A 16,252-nucleotide genomic window follows, 5' to 3' on the forward strand; every position below is an offset into this window, starting at 1 on the left:
GACGATAAGAAAACACTATAGACAGCAAAGAAAAAATCGATGAATGGAGAAACCAAAGTACAAATGTTAAAAGCCTCCCGACAATCATATATGTAGAACACTGTGAATTCTTGGACATTTGTGGCAAAATATGTAAAACTTAGATAAATAACATGAAGATCTATCAAATAAAAGTGTACATGAATATGTACATACATACATACATACATACATACATACATACATACATACATACATACACACACATACATACATACACACACACAAATATATATATATATATATATATATATATATATATATATATATATATATATATATATCAGTATGTGTGTGTATTACAGTATCCAGTTTAATCATATATATATACAACACTGAATTCTTGGACATTTCTGGCAATAATATGGTAGAACGTAAATACAAATACTGAAGATTTTTTAAATAACGTATACATGAATATAATATAAATATAATATATATGGAATAAGTTTTAATAAAATTAAAAGTATTGTAAATGTTTATTTACAGTCTGATCTAACATTTGTTAGTGATTCGCTGGACAGACTCAACTTGATGATCAGTGCTCTTAGACACCACCAATCCTATCGAAGCCATAGATGAAACATTTTTTTGAGAATGCACTTTGAAATTGAAAAAGTATATCACCTAAAGTTATTTTATAGTTGAATATATAAAAAATAGTTGAATATATAATAAATAAAAAAATATGCCCAAATAAAGGTACGGTTATAATAATCATTATGCCAAATTTCCTCGCATATATGGTAATATACAATGTAGTCTATATTCAAAACGTCCATGTAAATGTTGTAAACTTAAAACAAGGAATTGGTTAACCTTGACTGTAGACTTAGTCAGAGTTTCTGAAACTTCAAAATCCAGTTTATTATTCACACTAATTTCTGTAAAGTTCTTTCCAGTTCTATATTCTCGGAAAGTAATCTTTGCTTTTTCCCCACCTATTTCAAACGAGAAGAAACTATGTGTGTCTAAAATATAATTGATCATTTATATGCAAATTTTCTACTTGGAATCACTGTGTATGATACAGGGCATGCAAACATGCGTCGGTCACGCATATGCAAATGGCATGTCACACTGAAGAGTTTCGTACATTTGTAACTTTTATTGATTTGCCGGCCAGTTAAATGCGAATATCGGAAAAGTCACCGCAGTTACGTTGAGTGAAATATGGATAGACTTTGTACCATGACATCAACCGTGGTTGACATGGAACATTACGTCACTAAATGGGAATAATGGAAGTGTATAATCCTTATTATAATCATTGTGTTTCATTTATCAATAGAAAATGTCCACTCGAAATTACATATATTTATAGTTCTATCGCTTTATAAGCTTACAATGATTGCAGGTCTCATCCAAACCCGTATTACATGTGGTTAAAACCGATCATTTTTAGACGTTAAACTTGCACCTGCGTAAGTATCGATCGTGACCCTTTAACCACCAAGGGCTGGGATAAACCAGGTCATTTAAACACCAGGGTTAAGCAAGGTCACTTGTATCGACCATGAACTTCACGAAAGCAACGTCATCTTTAACGTAAGCATGGTTTGGGCTATCTAGTTGAGATAGTGGCATAAACAATGGACACCCACTAGCCACATTCATATCGTGAGTAGGTCGTCTAAATGAACTTGACGATGGATCAGGACGGAAGTCGTGAATAACGTCTTCACGGTTATTTTGGTCCAACCACATCAAGGTTACTTTCTGACGAAAAGGCCATCTCAAGAGGGCGTCAAATGGACCCTTCATGATGACAAAGAAAAGAGAAACGTGGTTTCCTTTACCCATGCCATCACCATTGAGATAGATGCGAGCACACATCTTGTAACCATGGCGACTTGTGTAGCAGCAAGGGGAATAGATAGACAAGGTTTTCCCAGAAATGGCATCTTGGCGCTTCTTTGCAAAATTTGGAATTTTCCAAAGAAGAGTGCCATCATAAGATGCCATTTCCAAAGACTGGATTCTCAGATCTTGTTCTGCCAAAGCGACATCTTTTAAGGCAATAATTCTATCCTGTGCCTTGATTTTACGTTCTAATGACTCGATCAGTTCTCTGTCTCGTTTACCTTGTCCATCTAGTCGTTGTACCGTTTCTGCATCTTTCTCTATTTGGTTGTTCAATACTGCTACGATGCCTTCATAAGTAGAAACTTTGGTACTCAATACAGTCTGTTTGTTAGACAAGTCATCTACTAACTTGCTTACTTTTTCAAGAGAGGCATGCAGACCGTCTTTCGAAAAGCCGTTTATCCCACTTAAGCATTGCGTTGACTCGTCTTGGAGTTGTTTCACCAACTTTTCCAGATTTAGAGACCCGGATGTAAGACTCTCGATCTTCTTATCTTGTTCTGCTACCATTTTTTTGACATCTTCAATGTCGTCATCGTCGTCTTTCATGTTTTGTACCATTGTCAGAAAAGGAATCAAAGTTTGCAGTAACATCAACAGGTGTTCTCCAAGGAATGCCTTGTCGTGTTCTTTCGCCTTTCCCTCTTCAACCTATTGTTGTCAAATTGGAAATGACACATTCTACGTTTGATATCACGTTTTAAGATTTACATTCGAATTGTTACTAACTATAGGCGATCACACGTGATCTGTATGGATATGGCAAATCACCACTCTTCATTATGCCTTCATACATTGAAATCTTGATTACGAGCAACAACTAGGCTCTATGTCAACATTTAGTCATCACCCCCCCCCCCCATCGGACCCCCGTACGGATAATAATGACTTGCAATCTGTTAAATCTGTGAGGGGGCTAGTCTCGGTTACCCAAAATCTGGTCGTTGAGGGCTCCATACTTAGCGAATTGATGTATGAAATGTGGTATCCTCTTGTGATTTTCTCACTTTGAATTATTATTGAGACTGAATAGAATAGTATCATTCTAAATATTTGACATTTTTCTTACCTTTTCCTTACATCCAACAGCCTGGTATTTACATGGGAGCATTTTTTTGGGACAGTCGCCGTTCTCGGGATGCACATGGCTTTGTAACTAAGATAAAGAAATACAAAATACGGTTTATTAATTTGTAAAACGACGACGGTGCCAGCAGCAGCAACAACAACAAGCACTTTTATTTGGGGGCAGTGCTTTTTTTGACGGATTAATTCATATTTATTTCTGATGAACTGTAACAACAACATCATCATCATCATCATCATCATCATCATCATCATCATCATCATCATCATCATCATCATCGCCGCGCCATCGACGTCATCATCATCATCATCATTAACAAGAACAACAACAATATTTAAATTAAGTATCTAGGACTCGTTTACGCAATGATGAAGGTATTGGCAACATACATAAGTGCTTTTAACACCCCCCCTGTCGCCAGTACGTCACAGGGTTTCTTGATCCCACCATACGTTGGATTATAGCAAAAACAGATGACGCAAGTGTACCAAATATGACACGCATTTAACTCGTGCACGTATCATATGATTGGTTAACTCGGAATGATATTGATTGCGACTCTATCGTTTATCTTACCTGTGCCCTGGCAATATCTTCTCGTCCACAATACTGGCATTTTACTGGATACTTCGGACAACCTGAGTAGTGGTCCTATGGGTACAAAATGATACTTGTAACAGTTCAAAGATTCTGTGAAGTACTATAACTCAAAAACGTACAGATTAGGTCAAATGGTCATACTTTGTCTTTTCGGGAATTTATGGTAAACCATTTTCAAAATATCACAAGCTAAAACGTCTGTATACACGTATCCACTGAACTGTCAATATAACATGATTTCTGGACTAACTAAGTCAAACAAGGGTTTGGTAAAAGTGACAAATCATGTGATTATTCATAGAATGGTGATATTGTTATGTATTCTCACGAGCAGAAAAAGCTATAACCCTCACCTTCAATTCTTTGAATGATATTTCAGCCTTGCAGTATTGGCATTCTACTTGTCTCATAACACAGTCATTCAGTAAATGTTCAGCAAGGTCCTTTCTCCGTATACCAGTTTTACAGCCTGTATTCAAACACTTAATTAGCGCAAGAGGACAACTAGATTCATGGTCCTGAAATGTCAAAAAATAAATACATGCATAAAAATATTAATCCAAACTGAAGAATGAGCAGAGACGTTGGTATTGCCAACTGTTGATATTGCCAACGCCAACTGTCCGTTATAGTGATAGTGTCGTCGTAAACCATAGCCTCTTTTACGGCACCATCCAAGATGCGCTTCGTTGCTGCAGCAAAAATATACGCTCTGAGTTGCGAGAATGTGACAGACGGTTAGCGTGCACTCCATGTGTACGTTTGCACGCAGATTTACCAACTGCGCTGGTTCGTTTTCTTTCATTTTGAATTAAAAAGTTAAAAAGTGAATTCCTCACTATAAATTGTCTTTGGCTACCGGCAAATGTGCAAACTGAATGCAAGCATTGTTGTTCTGACGCATTATCAGAATGCGAAATTCTAAGCCATCTATATAAAAAATGAGATAACTTTTAATTGGTAAATTCCATAAATGATGCATATGATTCAGTTGAATTAAAAACACCATAATAAACTGGATGTATTAGATACTACACTTTGCTATCATCAATTAGTTAACCTGTGAAATTCGAAGTTTGCATTCTTCAGATATTGCCTAATTACCTGGCTGAAAATAGTTGATTATGCAAGTTCCGCATTAAAACTACAAACCACTCCAGCAATTAAGGTTTATAAAAAAACCGGGCACTTTGACTGCATTTTTCTTTTTCCTTATTACTTAAAACATTTAATTATGTGAAAGATTCATTAAGGTTAAAAGCAACATCAACAGACAGTTTTATAGGACTCGTGCAGTTTATTTTCCTAATGTATGTTTCAAATCATATGTATCTGTATCCTTGGGATATATCCTGACTTCAGGAAATCATTACTTAAGCATACATTCATTAATAAATATTGCATCTTTACCAAAACGTGATAAATTCATGTCATCCACTTAGAGGGATGTGTATAAGATTTCACCATAGGGGCCAGTGAGCATATAATTGAATGATCGATCGATTGATCAATGTATTGATTTATTTACTATTTGGTTGATTGAATGATTGGTCGATTGAATGATACATTTTTGTGGTGCAATATAACTTATTTTGTGTCTGATATTGATCAACTGACTCATCATTTTGGGTGATATAAAACTTGTTCCTTCTTTCACTGCTACTTTGCTCTCTTTCAATTGTATATATTTCTCTCTTTACTGACTAAATAAAGACATTTTGTCTATTCTTCTCCTCTTATCTAACTTAAAACACCCCCTATCTCATAATTAGCATGGATCAGTTACCGCGAAAATTTGCTTTATGTCTAATCTTCTGGGAGATTATTATACCGGACAAACAGGCAATCATTCACACACTAGTGGGAAACTGTCTTTTTACTAGTTAATGCAAATATGAGTGTTATAATCTCCCGGAAGATAAGAGATAAGTAACAGATACAATCCGACCAATATGCGTCGAGCGGTAGCGAGGCGCATATTGGTCGGATTGTATCTGTTTTGTACACCGGCTAATTTCCTTTGTTGTGTATTGAGTTTCGAAATCCAATATACTAGTACTCCGGAGATAACTCATACACTGCTATCATACCACCACAACAATAATAATAACAGTGTCTGCGCCATCGTGCATGTCTGCATATCTTCCGGGCTATGTATACACTCTAGCTAATACACACACACAAACAAAATTAGACACTCACTTCACACTACAAGTTCTCAAATACATTGTCTGCTGTACTGTGCATTATCTCAGAGGATATTTTTGACATTGGAGTCAGAATTACATACATCAATGAAGTTGGATACTCTCTGCACTCTCCATGTTCATAAATGTAAACTGAGCGAAACGTCACTTCGACAAGACATGCTTAGCTACTGAAAGGTTCACACACACAAGCTATTGACGTTTATTTCGTTGGGCTTTCGCCACCATCGATCATTCATTTTGACAGCTCTTTCTGGTTGATAACAAACTCGCGTTACAAACTTATTCCTGTTGGAGTATATTGCGCACACAGTCAAATATACTCCGGATGTTGACTTTTTATTACCATGTCTGTCTAATATACTCTGGGTATGGACTTTTCATTACCCGGATGGTATTTATCATATTCTCAGCTCCCTGGATTTTGAAGCGGGAAGTTTGAGGACACCTGATTGGCTGATCGCCCGATTAGTCACTGTCGCTTGACAAGTAACGCCCACGCCGGTGTACAAAAAATGGTTAATGTAAGTGATCTCTTGCCAACTATAATGTTAGAGATGTTTTAATTTAGATATGAGGAGAAAATGAACAAGGCATCTTTATTTAGTCAATAAAGAAAGAATTTCATACAGCTGAAAGAGAGCAAAGTAGACAGGGAAAGAAAAAAAAGTTTTACATCACTTATTATAAAAACTCAATGAGTCAATTGAACAATGTCACACACAAAATAAGTTATATTGCACCACAAAAATTGACCATTCAATCAATCAATCTTTCAACCAAATAATACACCAATCAATAAATCGACCGATTGGCGATCAATCAAGCAATCAACCAATCAATCAATTACATGCTCGCTGACCCCTGTGATTTAATTAGAACTGATGCAGTATGTTTTTTTAATTAGATATCGTGTCCTCAGAGACAAACAAACAGACAGACTGACTGACAGACAGAGAGATAAGGCTATAACATAACGGAAGGTATTACATATAACATAAAGTTAGTCATCTGTGACGATCAGGTTAGGTTTAGAGTTGATGAGTTGTAGATGTCTGATAGATACAGTTTTATAGGACCCGTGCAGTATATTTTCCCAATGTATGTTTCAAATTATATGTATCTGTATCCTTGGGATATATCCTGATTACAGGAAATTCATTAATAAATATTGCACGTTTACCAAAACGTGATAAATTCATGTCATCCACATAGAGGGATGTGTATAAGAGTTCACCATAGGGGCCAGTGAGCATATAATTGAATGATTAATCAATTGATCAATGTATTGATTTATTTACTATTTGGTTGATTGAATGATTGGTCGATTGAATGATACATTTTTATGGTGTAATATAACTTATTGTGTGTGTGATATTGATCAATCAACTCATCTTTTTAGATGATATAAAACCCTTTCCTTCTTTCATTGGCTACTTTGCTCTCTTTCAATTGTATATAATTCCCTCTTTACTGACTAAGTAAAGACATCTTGTCCATTCTTCTCCTCTTATCTAAATTAAAACACCCCTAATCTCTTAGTTAGCATGATTCAGTTACCGCGAATATTTGCTGTATGTCTAATCTTCTGGGAGATTATTATACCGGACAAACAGGCAATCATGCACACACTAGTGGGAAACTGTCTTTTTACTAGTTAATGCAAAAATGAGTGTTATAATCTCCCGGAAGATAAGAGATAACAAATGGTTAATGTAAGTGATCTCTTGCCAACTATAATGTTAGGGATGTTCTAATTTAGATATGAGGAGAAAAATGGACAAGGCATCTTTATTTAGTCAATAAAGAAAGAATTTCATACAGCTGAAAGAGAGCAAAGTAGACAGGGAAAGAAAAAAAAGTTTTACATCACTTATTATAAAAACTCAATGAGTCAATTGAACAATGTCACACACAAAATAAGTTATATTGCACCACAAAAATTGACCATTCAATCAATCAATCTTTCAACCAAATAATACACCAATCAATAAATCGACCGATCGGCGATCAATCAATCAATCAATTACATGCTCGCTGACCCCTGTGATTTAATTAGAACTGATGCAGTATGTTTTTTTTAGATATCGTGTCCACAGAGACAAACAAACAAACAGACAGACTGACTGACAGACAGAGAGACAAGGCTATAACATAACGAAAGGTATTGCACATAACATAAAGTTAGTCATCTGTGACGATCAGCGTAGGTTTAAAGTTGATGAGTTGTAGATGTCTGATAGATATCCTCGGGGAAGGATGGATATGAGTCATTCCTGTTGGGTGTAATGATGTCAGTCGACGATATCATACTTCTAAATATACAACATACCTGATCATATTTTTTATATAGTCCACTCCAGTCACATCCGTTTTTAGGGCATCGTACTTGTCGACTGTTCAATTCTCGAAGTATAGCTCTGTCGTTGTTTGTCTGTTAAGATACATGTAAGAGACTAGCGTAAGCAACTTTCGGATTCCTTTTCCTTACACTTACTACTGTCATTTTGCTATAGTGGTCTGAGTTTTGTATTATAAATACTGAACATTTCATGGGCCTCATTGAACTTTCAGCAAAGGGATTCGCAAATCTTTGACAAAATTCATCATTTATTATCAAAATATGTAATTTAGCTGTCCTGAGAGTAAATGGGTTTTATTTGTTTGCGAGCGAGCGAGCGAGCGAGCGAGTGAGTGAATGAGGGAGGGAAGCAGTGTTTATGTATGTATGTATGTATGTATGTATGTATGTATGTATGTATGTATGTATGTATGTATGTATGTATGTGCGTGTGTGTGTGTGTGTGTGAGTGAATGGGTGAGTGCATGCGCATAGACCTTTCGCTTAGGATCTGTGGTGTGTGAGTATGTCTATCTCTGTGTTTGGTTAAATCAGTCTATCTACATATATATACTCACTTCTTCTAAACTCAATATTGAGTCGAGATTTTCTTCTTCCCGGCATGCTTTGCATTGTATGTTGTCTTTACTGCTGTCAAAAGATAATTCCCGTCAAATATAATTTCAAAGCATACATAGATATGGAAACGAAATTGAAAGAGCATGACACCAGTTACACATTATAAGCTGTGTCATACTGATATTTTGTCCCCCAAACTGAATATATATGTATTTTTTTTAATTTATGCATATCATTACTTCCGCTTTCAGGGTGTAAAGTGGTCAAAATGGTCTAATTTATACAACGTTTGAAGTTCAAAACATTTTTTTTATATTCAAAAACATTGGCTCAAGATTTGTTGTGGATGTATTATGATCACTAAATCAACACATAATGTTCACTTTTTCCTAATTAAGTTATCCGATCATGATTTATGATATGTACGAATTTCAACAAAATACTTACATTATTAAGTTTTAGAGACAAAATATCAGTATGACTTATAATGTGTAACTGGTGTCATAACCTGATTTGATAAATAAAATTTATATGATACATGGATGTACCCACACGATACACTAAAAACACATCCACTACCTATAAGTCATAATAACTGAAAATGGCGACATTTTGTTGACCTTTGGCCTAATTATGATATTTTATTATCCAAAACTTTTGACAAAATATTTGTAATTGACTGATTATTCATAATATACAGTGTGTAACATGTAAATATAACGTTTAAGTAACTTTGACATGGTTGTATAGGCAGTAAGTATTAAGCCTACCAAAATATTTGTTTACCCATAGCAATACATGGTATTTCGGTTTTCTCGCGATATAACAAAATGCCCAGGGGTGCGCAAGTGGCACCCGTCAGATATGCTAACAGGACACCTTTCTGAGGTGGAATCTGCAAAAAACTATCATATAACTCACATTGCAAGGTTAACCCCCCCAAAAAAACAACAACAACAAACAAACAAACAAACAAAAAAAACACAAAAAAAACACCCCTGGCAACTGGACTAAGAACCAGCGTAATTACCTTGTTAACATTTGTTCCAAACATTTTCTACAGAATCGATGGCCACAGAAGGTTTGAACGGGGTCTTTTAATACTTTTAAGCAGTGATTACACAGGAACTTCGATTCAAGATGAGTATCTCTAAACAGGTCTTTAGAATAACCATTCATTTTCACAGGTTCTGTTATAGTATGCGACTAATATACAACGTAAAGAAAACAAGGAATATTATTGTGAAAAATCGGAAATCCAATTATTTTTGTCTTTCAGTCGTCAGCCGAATAAGTTCAGCTAGGCGCGTTAGCGCTGAGTTGCATAATACCATGGCTCTCTTTTGTGGTGATGACCTGATGATATGCATTATACAATCTCTTCTTTTCACATTATATACATCCTCATTCACATTTAAACCTGGTCACCCTGTGGTATCACCAAGGCAATGGTCTCCTGGTAGAATTGATCTTCATCAGAAAACAAGGGATGATGACATTTCCTGCCTCCTCTCCTTATTTGGTCAATTATAGTAGAAATCTCACAAAACAGAGGGCAGGGGAGCACATCTTTGAGATACACATTTCTTTTGTTTCATAATAAGCTTTCTCCGATAATAGTTGTGCGGAATAGACTGTCTTGTAAAATAGATCGTTTTACAGCTTGAAATTAAGACACATAGATTAGTACCTACCTTTTACTAGCTCCTATGCTTAGTGTAGTGAATGTGCTATTATGCAGTGACAGAGTTTATATGAGGTGAAGCTTGAAGTATGACGTCACCGGAAGTTCTTTATAAATTCAATATGTTTACGCATGGTGATTCAGCTCTTCCTGGGTATTTGGAAAACATGATGGAAATAATCACAAACTGTGTGTGTGTGTGTGTGTGTGTGTGTGTGTGTGTGTGTGTGTGTGTGTGTGTGTGTGTGTGCGTGCGTGTGTATATGTATGTGTGTTTATGCTCTGTGTTTATGTGAGCGTGTTGTGTCTTCAGAAAGGTGAAAAGGTCATTTAGGGTAAACCATTTGATTTCGAGGGTAGGCAGCTGAAAAAAATGTCGGGGAAAAATAATTTTACTTGCTACTTTTGGAATGTTGATTGGCAGACACCGGACTAGGGTTGTCAGTAACTCCCCATGCGACACGACGCGTCGTGAGGGCAATGGTCAAATTTAAAGCATGTATTAGAAGAAGAAAACTGCTCTCTAGTTGCTCTTGGAAAAATTGTCGTTGGGTCCAAATCCCCCCAGACCCCCTCGAAATAAAATGGTTTATCCCCTTAAGAAAAAGCTCTCATGTGTTTTTGTTTTTAAGTTCGCATTTTTTTATATCTGTAGATCAGTAGCAAGGTTAAAAAACATGTTTTGCAGTATAATTGTTTACTTTTGAGATAATGTACAGACTGTACATATATTCACCCATAAGCAATATTAAAATATAGGAATATTATAACACTTAATAATTTATCAATACCTTGGCTTATGAATGTGGCGGGGGAGGGGTGGGGGTGGGGTCGGAAATTGATAATATCGTACCATTTAAAGGCATGACTGCCTGTGTCTGGCACCCTATATGACTATGTTTTTGAGGTGGAGAACTTGTGGTGACTCACTGGCAAGTAATCACCAAAATTTAAACATTCGCTCAGGGTTGTTCACATGCAAATGCGCAATTTGAATAATTCTACACAATCTAAACAGCTGTTTGCAGGAGAATTTGTCTCATTTTGAAAGTTTTTACATTCTATGATACAACCTGATTGATTTTCAACGAATTTGTGTATCAGGTTACCATCCTACGACGTTCACAAACAATTTGCACATAATTCATGACCTGTGTGTTTCTCGGAGTACAGAAAAATGCTCTGTAGAGCAGTTTGAATTTCCCGCATTTGCATAGATTAGCAATAATCCTCTCTATATAGGGCAGTTCTGTGTTTAACTCTAAAACAGGCATCCTGTATAAACACTAATACTCTACACCAGTCATATGACATTAGTCCTACCATGGCATGTCATAGGCCCCAATACCTATTATAAGATTGATGATTTACAACTCAGTGGAAAAAACTTGTCACACATGCATGATGAAGTCCACATATTATAAGCTCTCTTATGAGGCAACATTCTTGTTGCTCAGATGTCATTAGCACCAATAAGACTTGCGTACACACTGGATGCCGTTGATGCATTCAATACCATATCAAATACGAACGAGGGCAGACGGCATGTAATATATTACAACACACATACCAACATTTAGCAGCGACATACCAAAGTCTTGACGTGTGTGTTGTACACAATACATGTACCTTATTTCAGCAATGAACATATATGATGTCGTTTCTGTACTTGGAGTATGACCTTGACTACCAAATAAACATACAGATACACTGATACTTCACACCCGTAATGTGGCAATCGAAGACGTAAACAGCTAAATAACTGTACTATTGCTATACCAATAGCATGCCATGTAAAGGGGACATGGAATTTGTGACTTTGCCGAGTCACGTAAGACATACGTAAATCCTGAAATAAGGTACATCTTGTTTACGTTGCGAAAGCACTCGGCACGTCGAATTGTGATATCCGATTTGTTTCAATTCGACTAAATGTTTTGTACTATTATGTTTTATGTTATTACGTTTGGAAGGACAGCATCGACGTCAATGAATATTTTAAAAGTAGGGCAGGGTCGCGGGAGTCATTGACACAATATGTGGTTATCTCATTATAGTAGGCTACTGCGTTTGCAGTGAATTATCTGGGTATATTGACCAGGGAAAAAATAGCTGTTCAACCGACCTAGCTATCCATATTTATTTCATTTCAAATTTTGCGGTGATGGGAAATATAGGCTCTAGTCTTGATGCCAACGTGGTCTGTAACTAAACCACGTCTGGTCAAAGTCCCCCAATTTACAACTGTTTCAAATGTTGTCACGTACCTTGTGCATTTTTCATTCCTCAAATTTTGCTGATGTTGATAACTGTGTGACAAAATAGATCAAGATAAGGTATTTGAATTAAATTGAATTGAATTTTTTATTCACCAGATACAAAACAGAAGAACAACAATTATGGACTTTTCAAAAAGGGGGTTGACGGGATAATATATCTGGTGAGGGCCACAGAAATAGTTCGATCTGTACTAGTCTAGTGTACGATCCTGACAAATGTTCTCAGTGATGTATACATAATGTTACAATTGGAAATATTGTAATATCTGGATTTAAACTGTACTATTCTCGCAATCCTGGCTAGTGTCAAGTAATCCTACATATAGGACACGATCATGTAATTGGGCATATAATGACAGATTTATGATGGGTAACAGGTTTCTACCCGGTACGACTGAAGCGTCAGCAAGTTAATATGACGTAACGTGACGTGACGTGATGTAACTTTTATAATATAATCGTATGATTTCATTGTTCTGTAAAGTCATCAAGATTTAAGTCTTCAATCTACTTGATATGAGATGTGATTCTGGCAAACCCAAATATCGATCTGTATGAGGTAATTGCCAACTTGCGGAACAAGAATCATCGGATCGATCCTGGTGTGTTATAGAGTTGTATGCGAGATTGAGTGGTGGGAAACGACTTTAGAGTCTCCAACAATATCTCATCAAGGTGTCTTATCCCCACCAATGAAATAGTCACACACAATCCTTGTCATACTCATGCAATAATGTAATAGAAGTACATTTCACGATTTATGGATTTGATATAATATAATTTATTGAATAATATCGATCATTACCTTGAAAATACATGTCGGAGACCAATACACGCTCATAAAATATAGCTTTTCAAAATATAGTTACATATTAAATATATTACTTTACTAAGTTAAAACTAAGGCTGTTCATCTGTAACAGAATTGCATGTTATACCCACATTCCCAGTGATAAAAAATACAATTAACCGGGTACTAAAGTTAGTAACTGAATAAACAGATTAACACATAAGTCAAATGTATAATTTTAAAGAAACCAAGACTTACATTTACAAAAGTGTGAAGAGCAGCTTCTTTGTCGATATAATAACCTTAAAGGTGTACATAAGTAGACAATAAGCTCAAAACTACCATGATGTAAATTCCTCTTTGGAAAACATATTTGATAAGTTAGATATAGAAAATTCAATGTATAAGAAGGATTAGTTGTTTAAATACGCTTTGAAATTGAAAACCTGTAAAAATAATTTAACCGAATATATTATAATAAATATAAATTCAAATAAACATGACGTGTACACTCTTCTTTAAATAATTTAAATATTTTTGAATATATTATAATAAACATGCTTTCAAATGAATATGACGTGTACACTCTTCTTTAGCTGTCTGTCTGTTTGTTTGTTTGCTTGTTTGTGTGTGTGTGTGTGTGTATATATGTGTTTGTTTTGTGTGTCAATATTTCTTTACACACAGTATAACACCTTATCAAGCACCAAAGTATCATCATGATGTAAATATAGTCAAACAAAAGTTTCATGTAAATGTTATAATAAACTATGGAGTTAGTTTACCTTTGCTGCATTTTTGGGGGTTTGAAGTTCTAGATTATCCAAGTATATTGTCTTTTTAGTGTGGCGCAATGATCTTTCTAATTATACATTCTTGAAAAATAATGTAAGTATTTTTTTACCATTTCTCAATCAATAAAACGCTATAAGGCTCAGTACTAAAACTTTAATTACTGTGATGCCAATTTTCTGCCAATCACTGTATACTACTGGTTTAAAGGGTTACGAACGTCACAGTCTTGTATGTGAGAACGTGAAGTCGAAGCTGGGTATTTCTGGCGCAATTACCAAGCAATCTTACTAGTATCAGAATAATAACAGCCATTAGGTCAACGTGTAAATACAATGTAATGGATCGACGTTCTATCCAGTTCTACACACTCGGAAAGTAACTCTACTGCTTTACATATACAATGTCTGCAGCTCACGTCCAAACCCGTATTACATGTGGTTAAAACCGATCATTTTGCGCATGCGCAAGTACCGATCGTGACCCTTTAACCACCAAGGGCTGGACTAAACCAGGTCATTTAGAATCAGAATCAGAATCAGAATTACTTTATTCATCCCACGAGGGGAAATTAAAAAATTTAAACACCAGGGTTAAGCAAGGTCACTTGTATCGACCATGAACTTCACGAAAGCAACGTCATCTTTAACGTAAGCATGGTGTGGGCTATCTAGTTGAGATAGTGGCATAAACAATGGACACCCACTAGCCACATTCATATCGTGAGAAGGTCGTCTAAATGAACTTGACGATGGATCAGGACGGAAGGCGTCAATAACGTCTTCACGGTTATTTTGGTCCAACCACATCAAGGTTACTTTCTGACGAAAAGGCCATCTCAGGAGGGCGTCAAATGGACCCTTCATGATGACAAAGAAAAGAGAAACGTGGTTTCCTTTACCCATGCCATCACCATTCAGATAGATGCGCGCACACATCTTGTAACCATGGCGACTTGTGTAGAAGCAAGGAGAATAGATAGACAGGGTTTTCCCAGAAATGGCATCTTGGCGCTTCTTTGCAAAATTTGGAATTTTCCAAAGAAGTGTGCCATCATAAGATGCCATTTCCAAAGACTGGATTCTCAGATCTTGTTCTGCTAGAGCGACATCTTTTAAGGCAATGATTCTATCTTGTGCCTTGATTTTACGTTCTAATGACTCGATCAGTTCTCTGTCTCGTTTACCTTGTCCATCTAGTCGTTGTACCGTTTCTGCATCTTTCTCTATTTGGTTGTTCAATACTGCTACGATGCCTTCATAAGTAGATACTTTGGTACTCAATACAGTCTGTTTGTTAGACAAGTCATCTACTAACTTGCTTACTTTTTCAAGAGACGCGTGCAGACCGTCTTTCGAAAAGCCGTTTATCCCACTTAAACCTTTCGTTGACTCGTCTTGTAGTTGTTTCACCAACTTTTCCAGATTTAGAGACCCGGATGTAAGACTCTCGATCTTCTTATCTTGTTCTGCTACCATTTTTCTGACATCTTCAATGTCGTCATCGTCGTCTTTTATGTTTTGTACCATTGTCAGAAAAGGAATCAAAGTTTGCAGTAACATCAATAGATGTTCTCCAAGGAATTTCTTGTCGTGTTCTTTTGCCTGTCCCTCTTCAACCTAGTTTTGTCAAAATAAAATGACACATCGTAAGTTTGAAATCACATTTCAAGATTTACATTCGAATTGTTACAACGCTATCACATGACTTGTATGGATATAGCAAAATCATAAAACTTCAGTACACATTCGTTTATCAAAATCGTGTTGGCGCACAACGTCAACATTTTGCCGTAAAAATGACACCACCCAATTCCTCTCACCGATGTGCGGATATGGCTTGTGATCTATAAACTCTGTGTTTTGTTATTACCCAGACCTTTGTCGTTGGGGGCTCTGTACTGGTGGATGTATTTAGCCCCCAACGACCAAAGCCTGGTGAACTGAGACTAATGTGTAGTATCCTGTGGTGGATTTCTCACTTTAAAT

General features: G+C 36.1%; 2 protein-coding genes across 6 annotated transcripts in view; both read right to left on the reverse strand.

The window, feature by feature from the left end:
- Positions 1-464: 464 nt before the first annotated feature.
- LOC144441002 (TNF receptor-associated factor 2-like) lies at positions 465-12,190 on the reverse strand. 2 transcript variants are annotated; one of them, XM_078130506.1, is made up of 9 exons: positions 12,033-12,190; positions 10,414-10,553; positions 9,750-9,925; positions 8,719-8,791; positions 8,132-8,233; positions 3,946-4,110; positions 3,569-3,643; positions 2,975-3,061; positions 465-2,556 (listed from the first exon to the last, which is right to left on the reverse strand). In XM_078130506.1, the coding sequence occupies exons 3-9, from the start codon at positions 9,896-9,898 to the stop codon at positions 1,531-1,533; spliced, it is 1,677 nt and encodes a 558-aa protein (XP_077986632.1). In that variant the 5' UTR covers positions 9,899-9,925; positions 10,414-10,553; positions 12,033-12,190; the 3' UTR covers positions 465-1,530. The 2 variants fall into 2 exon arrangements, with proteins under 2 accessions (XP_077986632.1, XP_077986633.1); XM_078130507.1 differs by having other exon boundaries at positions 8,719-8,788; positions 12,033-12,189.
- A 1,294-nt stretch (positions 12,191-13,484) lies between these two features.
- Positions 13,485-16,252, reverse strand: part of LOC144441436 (TNF receptor-associated factor 2-like) — a 311,144-nt gene continuing 308,376 nt past the window's right edge. For 3 of the 4 annotated variants that reach the window (XM_078131007.1, XM_078131008.1, XM_078131009.1), the window contains exon 8: positions 13,485-15,883. In XM_078131007.1, the coding sequence (XP_077987133.1) occupies positions 14,858-15,883 (1,026 nt within the window). In that variant the 3' untranslated portion in view covers positions 13,485-14,857. The remainder of the gene's footprint in view (positions 15,884-16,252) is intronic. The other variant, XM_078131006.1, reaches the window with a different exon arrangement.

This window comes from Glandiceps talaboti, chromosome 10 (genome assembly GCF_964340395.1).
Source record: "Glandiceps talaboti chromosome 10, keGlaTala1.1, whole genome shotgun sequence".
NCBI classification, from domain to species: domain Eukaryota; kingdom Metazoa; phylum Hemichordata; class Enteropneusta; family Spengelidae; genus Glandiceps; species Glandiceps talaboti.

Coding starts and splice junctions, on each gene's coding strand:
- LOC144441002 (XM_078130506.1), bottom strand. CDS start 9,898: ATGAATGGTTATTCTAAAGACCTGTTTAGAGATACTCATCTTGAATCG. Junction 8,792..9,749: donor TTGGAACAAATGTTAACAAG/GTAATTACGCTG, acceptor ATCTTTTGACAG/CAGTAAAGACAACATACAAT. Junction 3,644..3,945: donor TATCATTCAAAGAATTGAAG/GTGAGGGTTATA, acceptor TTGTACCCATAG/GACCACTACTCAGGTTGTCC.